The following is a 12340-nucleotide window of genomic DNA, read 5'->3' on the forward strand; positions in this document are numbered from 1 at the left end:
GGACCAGCAGGCTTTGGGAGCCCAGGGTTGCTATGAGTCAGAGTGGAGTCGATGGCACTGGGTTTTTTTTTTTTGTTGTTGTTTATTTGGGTGGAGCAATGGTTAGGTGCTCGGCTGCTAACCGATAGGTTTGCGGTTCATACCCACCCAGCAGCTGAATGGGAGAAAGACCTGCCAATCTGTTCCCATAAAGATCACAGCCTAGAAAACCCTATGGGAACAGCTCTACTCTGCCACGTTGGGTTGCTCTGAGTCGGAATCGACTCAACAGCACTCAGTGACAATAACAACAACCACCAGTAGGTTTTACTATGTATTTGCAGAATTGCCAAACCATTGCACTTTGCACTAGGATCTAGGTTGCAATAGGTTAATTATTGCTTTGTTGACTGTCTTTATAATACAGATGCAATGGATCCACTCCTCTCTGGGCTCCATGTACAGCAGCAAAGTCATCCCTCAGGATCTTTAGCTCCTCCACACCATCCAATGCAGTCTGTTCCTGTGAACAGACAAATGACCCCTGCTAATTTTCCTCAGCTGCAGCAGCAGCAACAACAGCAGCAGCAGCAGCAACAGTTGCAAGCAAGACCTCCACAGCAACATCAGCAGCAGCCACAGGGAATTCGACCCCAATTTACTGCCCCAACTCAGGTGCCTGTTCCTCCGGGCTGGAACCAGCTGCCTTCTGGAGCCCTTCAGCCTCCTCCAGCCCAGGGTTCTCTGGGCACAATGACTGCAAACCAAGGATGGAAGAAGGCTCCTCTGCCTGGCCCAATGCCACAGCAGCTCCAGGCAAGACCATCCTTAGCCACGGTACAGACACCTTCCCACCCTCCCCCTCCATATCCCTTTGGCAGCCAGCAAGCCTCACAAGCCCATACAAACTTTCCTCAGATGAGCAACCCAGGCCAGTTCACAGCTCCTCAGCTGAAGAGCTTACAGGGAGGGCCTTCCAGGGTCCCGACCCCCCTGCAGCAGCCCCACCTCACCAACAAGTCTCCTGCCTCCTCACCCTCCTCCTTCCAGCAGGGGTCTCCTGCATCCTCCCCAACGGTTAACCAAACTCAGCAGCAGATGGGACCAAGGCCACCTCAAAATAGCACACTTCCCCAGGGATTTCAGCAGCCTGTCAGCTCTCCAGGTCGGAATCCTATGGTTCAACAGGGAAATGTGCCACCTAACTTCATGGTGATGCAGCAGCAACCACCAAACCAGGGGCCACAGAGTTTACATCCAGGCCTAGGAGGTGAGGAACACTGAAGCTGTTTGTGTTGGTTAATTTGCTGGAGATAGATCTTAGTAGAACTTCCAGCTTTAGAGTTAATGGAGGGGAGTGAAATAAGGATATAATCATTTGATTTTGTGGATATGCTGGTGACACTTGATATAACTTAATTAACTTGATGTATTATGTAGCATCTTACTGGTAAAATTTAAGCTAGCCCTCTGGATAAAAAGACAGATAAAATTTAATGTAGAGATGTCTTTTTTGTTTTCCAAATTATTTTTGCTTATCTTGTTCTAGTAAATTTAAATGTGTATAAGAAACATGGAAACCCTGGCTCCTTGGAAACTCTACGAGGCGGTTCTACTCTGTCTTATAGGGTCACTATGAGTCGGCACTGGGGTTTCTGGGTTTATAAGAAACATGCATTTTATTAACAACTTAAACTGCTCAGCTGTTGAAAAATTTAAGATTATGCAATAGAGCAAAAATGAAGAGATAAGTACGGGGTCTTAATGGGAAAAAGACCCTTGTAATTATCAATTTTGATTATCCTAGTTAGTAAAATAGTAAGCATGGTAATTGTTAAATTTGGTTACAGTATTAAAGGGTTGAGTAAGTTCAGAAATCATTGACTTTTATAGTTTTATAATGCCAATGCCTGCTCCTTAGAGAGGGAATTCCACCAGTTATACCTAAAGGAGATTTATTTATTTATTTTGTAAGGTGCCTCTTGTATGAAGAGAAAGCAATGGAGCTTAATGTGTGAGAGGTAAAACGATTCCAGTAAAACTTATCCATCTCCATGTTTATTGTTTATTCTTATTAATCATTGATCTAGTGCACATGAATGTGCTTGGAGCTTTTTAGTAGAGAATATAGAGTGTCGAGTAACTGTGTCATCTGATAAACATAACCCCACCGAAAGACACCCATTGCCTACCCAGAAAAAACCCTTGCATCTTCAGTGCAACATAGCAAAGGCATGTTCCCATGGTTTCTGGTGAAATTAAGTTGCTCATCAGCCTTTCACTCTCTTGTAATTAATTTTGCTGACATGCAGGTGCTAATATTTGAATTCTAAGAAGTTTTTAGAAAAAGCAAGTAAGTTTCAGCTCCAAACTTCACTGTTCTGGGCATCTCGCCCTGGATCAGTAGAAGCTGGGTACTGACTTAATTACAGTGGAAGCATGCAAATGGGGACTTGTCACTGCTAAAGAAAGACAAATGCATATTTGTCTATAAAAAGTGTTTTTCAGGTCATTGAAAATTTAGCCCTAAAAAATAATAAATGGACTAATTCAAGGAAGTTTTAAGTGAGCCTTAGGTCTTGATGCTTTCATGGAGCAGATGATGTGCTCACCTAGGTGATCTGGCCACATCAAGGCCTGCGTGATAAACAGTGAGTGGGTCTGAGATTCTCCTTATTACAAATTTGTTCTCTGAAATTAGGCCTTCCTATAAAAGGAAATAATACTTTAGTAAGATTTCATTAGAGCATGGTTTTTGGTACCATAGCTGTCAGAATTGCAGAAAACCTTATGAGGGTAAGGCATAATGATAAATTTAATATAGCTTCACTTTGAAGCTCCTGTGAACTGTTTCTAATCTCCTGTCTATTCCAAAGAGACAAGCACAATATTGGGGGTGGGGGGGGTAGTTTCTGTAAAGGAGATTGTCATCCATTTCCCTCAAGGAAAACAAATCACCTATCCATCCTTAATAACAGGACCCAGCTCTTTGTTTATATGTTTGAATATGAGAGAATTTAGTGTATTCTTTTGGTGCCTGTGTTAAAGTATGTGAAGTTTTGGGGTCCATTGTACTACAGAGAAAAGTGAGCCCTCAAACCTTGCTGTGGCGTGGCCTCAGATCACACTTAGGGAGCAGATTGCCATCTTTTCCTTGGCATGTTCTAAGTGTAAATTTTTTAGTATTTCTTTTTCATTTTGACAATGCTCATGTAAGAGATTGTGTTGATTTTTTTAACCATCTTTCCCAACCTTATTATTAAAGATCCTACCAGTGTGACAGAGAGCTAAGCCAGTGGAGACTTCATGCAGCTCATCTTCCTTATTCATTCCACATCTAAGCAAGAGTATGAATTTGCTAGGTAACTGCCTTACTCATTGTTTTCTATTAAGGAATGCCTAAACGCCTCCCACCTGGCTTCTCAGCAGGACAGGCCAATCCGAACTTTATGCAAGGTCAGGTGCCTTCGACCACAGCAACCACCCCTGGGAATTCAGGAGCCCCTCAGCTGCAAGCAAATCAAAATGTCCAGCATGCAGGTTTGTCTTCTGCCATTATTCAGCCAGCACTTATTAAGCACAGTGTGGTAGATACCCTGCTAGCAGGCAGGGGTATGTACCAGTTAAGTCCGGGCCACCCCCCTAATTTCAAACCCCAAAATAATTTTTCTTTCAGGGCAATAACTGATATATTAAAAGTAGGTAAAATGTCTCAGGAACCTGAAACAACTAAGAGAAGGAGTTGAAACTTGAGTTAAAACAAGGGACAGCAAATTTTTCTGTAAGGGACCAGATAGTAAATATTTTAGTCTTTACAGATTATGAGGTCTCTTGCAACTACTCAATTCTGCTGTTATAGTGCAAAAGCAGCCATAGACAGTTCATAAATGAATGAGTATGGCAGTGTCCCAAACACTGTTTATTTGTGAAAAGGCAGTGGGGCTAAATTTAACCCACAGGCCATTGTTTGCTAACCCCGAGGTAGAGCTTACTCAGGCAGTGGGCGGAAACACTTTGAACCACAGGTACAAAGGCATGGAGGCACATGGCACGTTTGGACAAATGCAGCCTCAAACTCTCTATGTAGTATGTGTTAGCTTTGTTCATATTGAGTGTCATGCCAACAGTGTACTGTATATAAGAAGAAATTTTGGAGGGGGGATAGGATGGAGCTAAAACATTAATTTAAAAAAAAAAAAAAAAAAGACTTAAAAGTGTTAGTAAAGCAGTAACCTATAAGCCCAGACTTTATGTTTCTGGTTTCTTAGGTGCCACATGACTAATCCTCTTACTCTTTCTCATTCAGGCGACTTGGACTGAATTAGCACAAACATTTTCTGAACACCCATCCTTACTTCGAGTTAATTTCGTTATGTGGTTCCAACTTTAATTGTACATCACTAAGGAGTGAGACAAGCCTTGACTTAATTTTAAAGAATTTTCAATTTATCTCTTGAAGGGTATAGTTCAAGAGAAGGGTAGGGTAAGCTACTTGACGTTCCCTATCTGCAAATGTGAAAACTAACTTCCTGAGTTATATAAATTCATGTTTTTTATAGGACATTTTAGAATAGTGATAAAATCATTCATAATTCCTCCACCCTGGCACAGCTGTCTTGTATTTTTATATGGTACCTTTCACATGCATGTATTGTTTTGATTTCCCCCAGCTTTACTCTTCTTTATCATTTTCTGTCCTCTTACCCTACTTTTTTTCTCATCTTAACTTTTACCACTTCCTGAAAAAAATACTTGTTTATTGTTTCTTTTGCCAAATAGACTATAAGCTCTAAGGGAGCAGGGGATTTGGTTTATCTTGTTTATCACTATTATCTCAGCACCAAAAGTACCTCGTATATATTAGGTTCCCAGTAAACAAATAAGTAATAAATTGAACGAGTGTACACTGAGATGAGTACTGTTAAATAGTAGTCATGGGGTTCAAGTTTAACAGTTTATAAGACTGGTTTAGAAAATCCTCCTTGGGATTCATGAAAAGTTTGTACAGTGTGAACAAGGGACAGTTTGTCCCTTGCCTACCTGGCTGGCCTCATAACTTCATTGTGACTGCCACTTTTCTAGTCCCCACTTAAAAGTGAAAAAGATAAAATAAGCTAGAAGGTATTCAGTAAAAAGGGGGAGATAATGCAAGTAGCCGTAGGAAAATCCCAAGGACCCAACAATAAGCAAACACTGCAGCAAGGCAGCAGGCAATTTTTGTTTAAATTAGAAATAACTGAAAATAGAACATGTCCCATATGGGCCACCAGGGACTGCCACAGAAGACGGTCACTAAAGTTTTAATATCCCTTGTTAACCATCCTGTGCCTGTAAGCTTCCAGATGGGTTGTCTGTCAGTTGAGTCCCACCAGAGGCTCAGCTTCCAAATCAAGATTGAATAAATTTTACCACATCTGTGGCAGAGGAGATCTGTCCGTAGGAAGTATTAGGTGTTCCTTTCTTTCAAGTGCAGCATCCAAATATATATCTTGCACATAGCCTTTGAGAGTCATTAATTTTCCCAAGAAGCATTTTTAAAGGTCTTCTCAACATTGTTGAAATTTTTCTGAGAGGACACATGACATTGTTTCCTTGGCTTACCTAAAGCAGAGCTTAGTTCACTAGCCTATCCAAAAAAAAAAAACCCAAACCCACTGCCGTCAAGCCGATTCCAACTCATAGCAACTGTATAGGACAGAGTAGAACTGCCCCACAGGGTTTCCAAGACTCTAAATCTTTATGGAAGCTGACTGCCGCGTCTTTCTCCCACAGAGCAGCTGGTGGGTTCAAACTGCCGACCTTGTGGTTAGTAGCCAAATGCTTTAACCACCGCGCCACCAGGACTTCTTTTCACCAGCCTGTAGTACTTTTAATTAATCTTCTTTATCCTGAGGTAGCCACAAGTCATTTTAAAACAAGATGCTGCCTTTCTCTTTTTATTTAACTGACAGTAAACTTAATTGGTTTGTGAAAATGTTACCTTTAATTTACCAAATAGGAGTAAAGAAACTGTTTTCCCTTCTCTATTGGATGGTCATTGAGAAGGTGAACAATTTGGCAATAGTCAAATCTCCACAGTTGAGGAATCCACAGAAAGTATGTTAAGCACAGCACATTTATTTGTTTGTATTGGTCGGTGGAGATATGAGTGTTGGGTATCTTTCTAATTTTTTTTTTTAATATCTGAAACTGCCCTTTTTTTCTTTTTTAAGGTGGTCAAGGATCCGGCCCACCTCAAAACCAGATGCAGGTGTCCCACGGGCCACCAAGTATGATGCAGCCCAGCCTCATGGGAATTCATGGCAACATGAACAACCAGCAGGCTGGTAGTTCTGGGGTTCCTCAGGTGAACCTGGGCAACATCCAAGGCCAGCCCCAGCAGGGCCCACCATCTCAGCTGATGGGCATGCACCAACAGGTTGTGCCCTCCCAGGGCCAGATGGTCCAGCAACAAGGAACTTTAAACCCTCAGAACTCCATGATCCTCTCGAGGGCCCAGCTTATGCCACAGGGCCAGATGATGGTGAATCCTCAGAGCCAAAATCTTGGGCCCTCGCCCCAAAGGATGACCCCACCCAAACAGATGCTTCCCCAGCAGGGCCCACAAATGATGGCACCACATAACCAGATGATGGGGCCTCAGGGGCAAGTTTTGCTCCAACAGAACCCAATGATAGAGCAGATCATGACCAATCAGATGCAGGGGAATAAGCAGCAATTTAACACTCAGAACCAATCCACTGTCATGCCGGGACCAGCACAGATAATGAGGGGACCAACTCCCAACATGCAAGGAAACATGGTGCAGTTTACGGGACAGATGTCAGGACAGATGCTGCCCCAGCAAGGGCCCGTGAACAGCAGCCCGTCTCAGGTTATGGGGATTCAGGGGCAGGTCCTGCGGCCACCAGGGCCCAGCCCACACATGGCCCAGCAGCATGGTGATCCTGCTACTACGGCAAATAATGACGTCAGCTTGTCTCAGATGATGCCTGATGTTAGCATGCAACAAACCAACATGGTTCCCCCGCACGTGCAGGCCATGCAGGGAAACAGTGCCTCGGGAAACCACTTCTCAGGCCATGGGATGCCTTTCAATGCACCTTTCACTGGAACACCCAATGGAAATCAGATGTCCTGTGGTCAGAATCCAGGCTTCCCTGTCAATAAGGATGTCACGCTAACAAGCCCATTGTTGGTCAACTTATTGCAAAGTGACATCTCTGCAGGCCATTTTGGGGTAAATAATAAACAGAATAATACCAATGCAAATAAACCGAAGAAGAAGAAACCCCCTCGGAAGAAGAAAAATAGTCAGCAAGATCTAAAGTAGGTGGTGATGTTTATTTGTTTCTGTGTGAACAACTTATTTGTTTCTGCATGAACAACTTTTTTGATGGTAAATTTTAAACATATAAAAAATTATAGTAGTTTAACGAAATTCCCCTGCTTCAAGAATTATCAGTTCATAGCCTATCTTGCCTTCATTTATACTCTCCCCCTTTTGATTATTTTAAAGCAAATTCACTTTGTAAATAGGAGTGCAATCAGCATACCTAGAAAAATGAATACGGTGAAACCCATGAGAGCCCGAACTCGATGGGACTGCCTTGTTTTTCTGGGTCTTGCAAGGTTTCCGCCTTTGACAGGGTGCAGTCTCACCACTTTTCTGTCGCTGTTAGTGGAAAATATAAGGCAGGTTTCTGCCTTATACACGTTCCAGCTTTTGCAGGTTTTACCGTACTTCCTCACTATTCTCAAATATCTGGACAATGTTCCAATTTCCTTGTCTTAAGTTATTTTTTTTCACAGTTTGCTCAAATACAGATTCAGATAGGGTTCATGCATTGCAGTTGACTAATGTGCCTCTTAAGTCTGTAGTTTCAGAGAGGTTATGGCACTCATTGCTGAAGATAGCCCGTGTGACTGTCCTGCAACTCCACTAGGCACTTGGCTTTAGGCTTGTAATTAGTGGCTGTTGGGGAACCAGAGAGGCCCAGTGTGTTTTTTTTTTTTTGCCCAGGCGTCTTTGTTTTAAAGGCTTTTTATCATCCCTGTGGGAGAAAGATGTGGCAGTCTGCTTCCATAAAGATTTACAGCCTTGGAAACCTATGGGGCAGTTCTTCTCTGTCCGGTAGGGTCACTATGAATTGATGGGACGGCAGTGGGTTTGGGTTTTATCATCCCTAGACGCTTAAAACCCCAGCTAAGATAATTGGACCTTTTAAATCAATTACTCTTTCGGTAAAGACTCTCCAGGAGAGTTTTTTTGCAAAATCACAGCAAAGAAGGGCAATTAACAAATTATATATTTTATTTCCTGAAGCTAAGTCATGTCTTTGTCTTTGATAAAATGTTTCCAGAAGAAACATTGATTGGGCTGGATTTTCTGCCTTTAATCATAAAACTGAAGTTCATAGACACTTATTAACGGGGAATAGTGACTAATGATGTAGAACAGGTTAATTGAAATAAATTGCCACAGCTATAGAAGATAGGGGGGGCTTTATTTAAACTAGCTTAAATGTTCAAAGTAAAAGCAACTACTTTTCTCCCAGCCTTCCAATATTTCTTTGGCTGCTCTCCAGTATACTCACTTGCTGCTACTTGAATTTTATCCATTAAAAACCAACAGTTGTAAACAACTGAAGTTTTCCTGAATTCAGACTTAATAAGCCCATTAATTATTTAATTTTTTCTGATAACTATTTCTCAGTTAAATCCTTTAATTCTATCAACCTGTGGGAATAACATTTTTGTTGGAATAAATATTTTATTCTTTCCAGTAGTCTGGGAATAAAATTGCAAAGTTACTCGGTTGCCATTAGTACTCATTTTTGCTGACTTCCCCAGCCCTGAGGAAGATTGCTTACTTGTTGGGTCTACACATTTGTGAAACAGGCCGTATATAGCGTCTGGGCTCCTAAAAAAAAGGGAGACATTAAGTTTAATAGGAAGAGTATCTGTTCCTAGCTCTACCACTAGCTCACTGTGGGACCTTGGGCCCGTCTCTTATACCTCTCTGGGCCTTTGTTTTCTTATCCATTACATGAGAGCGCTGGACCAGATAGCTGAGACTTTTCAGCGGTTCAGTTCTTTAAAAGTAAAATATGCCATAGAACGCTTGCCTGTAACTTGATGGGAGAGGTAAGTCGGAAAAGGAGCAAATTGGTATAGGAACCTGGATGTGCTAAGGACCTGCTTCAGGTTCTAAACTTTCATGTGCTGGAGCCCTTGGGCTTCTAAAATGGATTTCGGGTGGCTTGTAAAACTACACAAATTACAGTGAAATAAAGTATCTAAAAGTAGGCGACCAAGATCGGGGGCAAAGGGAAACTAAAGTAGGAAAAACATGTGCAGCTAGGAGTGAGATTACATACAAAACATGGGATGTGAGGCTCTCTCATTCTTCAAGAATGTGGATATTAATACATACGTTTCCTTCATTGAGCATGAATTCTTCCCTCCATGTCCCCTTACGCACTAAAGATTATAAGTTACACCCAGGTCAAAGTGAAGGCATCCCAAAGCCAATGGGAATATGTGCAAATATTCGTTGTGCAACCAAATTAATTATCCTCGAGGTGTTCACCATCCTTCCTTGTTCTCTCAATAACGTTTCCATCAGCCAACCTACAACCTCTTGCAACGTTTTATGAATTTATTGGAGCTACCATTATAATATCCACAAGAAACAATCTGGACTCCCTGTTTGAATCCCATAGCTACACTTAGAGATAGTATGGTTTCACAGGAGCAGTATTTTATTATGTTGATAGCCCCAAATTTAAGATCAGGTCTTAAAACGTCTAAGGCGTGGATGGTTACTGAAAATCGTTATATCAGGAATTTGAGTAAATAACCGTGTATTAGATTGAGTGGATTTTAACATTTAATAAAATTCCTAGATTATTTTTACGCCAAATATTGAATATTCAGACTAGAGAGATGTGAATAACAGGAAAGATAACACAAACAGATTTTAGATTTTAGTTCTTCAGCAATGAGGAAGGGGTTAAACTAGTTTTGTGTGCATACTAGACAATTTACTCTAAAATGTGTTACTGTTTTTTCAGCACCCCGGATACTCGCCCAGCTGGTCTGGAGGAGGCTGATCAACAATCATTGCCTGGAGAACAAGGAATTAACTTGGACAACTCAGGCCCTAAACTGCCAGAATTTTCAAACCGGCCACCAGGTGATAAGACGTTAGCTAAAGATTATATACTTCTTATCATTTACGTGGCATTACAAGGCTTCCTTCTCTTCAAGGAAACAATCGTATTTTATTTTGTTTGCTAACTAGGCTACTTTAGCAATTTAATGTGTGTAATACTTTTGGAAGCTTTGGTTTGATATCAAGTAAATTTTTTGAATACAACTTCTGGAGGTATTTATGTTTGTGTGTGTGTGCGCGCGTGTATTCTGCTCAAATTGTTCCCAGTTATTTTAACTCATACAATCAGACTGAAATGTGAAGTGCCTCTTTATTCTTGTCAATACTAAGGTTCTAGTTGGCAACAAAATGGAATAAGATTAAATGGAGAGATGATTTTCACTCTAATCCTGCTTGCCTGCCTTTCCTGCATCCTTTCCTACTGGAGTTTTCACCGAGCAGGGAATTACAGGGTTTAAAACAAGATTATCTTTGTTTATTGAAATTTTATTATGAATCTTTAAAACAAAAAATACATAAAGAATGACACAATAGACATCCATGTACCTACAACCAGCCTAATGATAAATAAATAATACCAATATTGTTGAAAGGAGCCCTGGTGGTGCAGTGGTTAAGCACTCAGCTGCTAACCAAAAGGTTAGTGGCTCAAATCCACCAGCCCCTCCATGGGAGAAAGATGTGGCAATCCGCTTCCGTAAAGATTACAGCCTTGGAAACCCTACTGGGCAGTTCTACTCTGTCCTATAGGGTTGCTGTGAGTCAGAATCAACTGAACAGCAATAGGTTTAATATTTTTGAAGCCTCCTGTGTTGTACCCCTCTCTGATTATAAAATAATATTATCCTCTGAATGCTTAAAAATTAGGGTTAGAAAGTAAAAAGTGCCTAAAATTAATTCATTCCAGTCTAGATATTATAGAACCAAGACCAGCTGCCACAGTATCTATACCTCAGAACCTCTATACCTGGTTACTCTTGGCCTGAGCAATGATTTGTAACCTTATTCCGCTGTGACACAGTGAAAAGACACACAAGTCCTTCTTACTTAGGTCACTTTTCCTGGCATACAAAAGATTACATTTTGCTTCTTTCTCACTAGTTATTCTACTTCGTTTTTGGCATGTAAGAATGACATTATTTTAAGGATAAACTTTAATCCACCTTTATGTATTTTAAAAGTGAATCATCATGATGTCAGTACTTTGTGTTATTGCCTATGAATTGCTTAGGTGCAACCACACTTTGCATCAGTGAGTCGTAGCAGCACAGTTGAGGCTGGGAGGTCACCAGTCTTTGGCGGGTATGTCCAAAAGGTATTATGAGCAGGAAGGTACCTTCTTACCTCAGACACATCTGAACTCTTCTTGTTTAAATTCCAAGGATCCTCACAAACATTAAAAGGCATTTATTTATGCCTCCTTTCTGCAGATTGCGAGCTGGGGACCAGCAGGCTGAATTCAGCCTATGACGTGTTTGAATTGTCATGGTGTCTTAAACAAAAGTCTGAACGTAAATGCCTTTAGACGAAGCATCTGCTTTGCCAGTTTGGCACTGTCATCAGGATTCCAACTGTGTTATACCAGCCCACTCCCTCCTTTACTACCTGCCTGGCCTGTGAAGGCATATGCATTTGCATCCCTTCATTAATAAATTTGGTTTTGATTGTGTTATGGGCACTATGTGTGTCCTGGCTTTCCCTCACCACCGTTCTGTCTCATCAGCCCCAGTCTGCCTTATCATTAGTACCCTTTGGACTGCTGCCTCCAGCTTCTGGATACTTGACAGCAGCCATGCCCTTAACTGTTATGTTCAAGAGGCTGCTGTATTGTCTGTGCTGTCCTCTTTGGTGTTTACTGTGCTATCTGGTGGGCTAATTTTAAAGACATGAGGATCTCTCTGTCGTAGCCCTGACATCAAGGGGCTTTTGCAGAAATCACAGTTTTCTTAAAATGGGAGCCTCAAACTAGATGTGGAAAATAAAAGCCTGCTGTGGCTATGCTGATAAAAGGACAGTTAAACCTGTAGAAATTACTTGGGCCTAAAACAGAAAGGAATTTAAATATAAAATTAAAAAAATAAAAATGAAAAAAACCTTCAAAACTGGATTCTGCATATTTTACTCACTGGTGCCATGGAAATCTTTGGCCAGAAGACATTCATTAGCTATTAAACCAATGATTCT

General features: G+C 41.2%; 1 protein-coding gene across 11 annotated transcripts in view; it reads left to right on the forward strand.

The window, feature by feature from the left end:
• NCOA6 (nuclear receptor coactivator 6) overlaps positions 1-12340 on the forward strand; it is a 95259-nt gene that overhangs the window by 52666 nt on the left and 30253 nt on the right. For 7 of the 11 annotated variants that reach the window (XM_049868977.1, XM_049868976.1, XM_049868979.1 and 4 more), the window contains 4 exons: positions 407-1249; positions 3373-3519; positions 6192-7308; positions 10056-10177. In XM_049868977.1, the coding sequence (XP_049724934.1) occupies positions 407-1249; positions 3373-3519; positions 6192-7308; positions 10056-10177 (2229 nt within the window). The remainder of the gene's footprint in view (positions 1-406; positions 1250-3372; positions 3520-6191; positions 7309-10055; positions 10178-12340) is intronic. The other 4 variants (XM_049868986.1, XM_049868987.1, XM_049868981.1 and 1 more) reach the window with 4 other exon arrangements.

The sequence above is a fragment of the Elephas maximus genome, chromosome 25 (assembly GCF_024166365.1).
Source record: "Elephas maximus indicus isolate mEleMax1 chromosome 25, mEleMax1 primary haplotype, whole genome shotgun sequence".
Taxonomy (NCBI): domain Eukaryota; kingdom Metazoa; phylum Chordata; class Mammalia; order Proboscidea; family Elephantidae; genus Elephas; species Elephas maximus.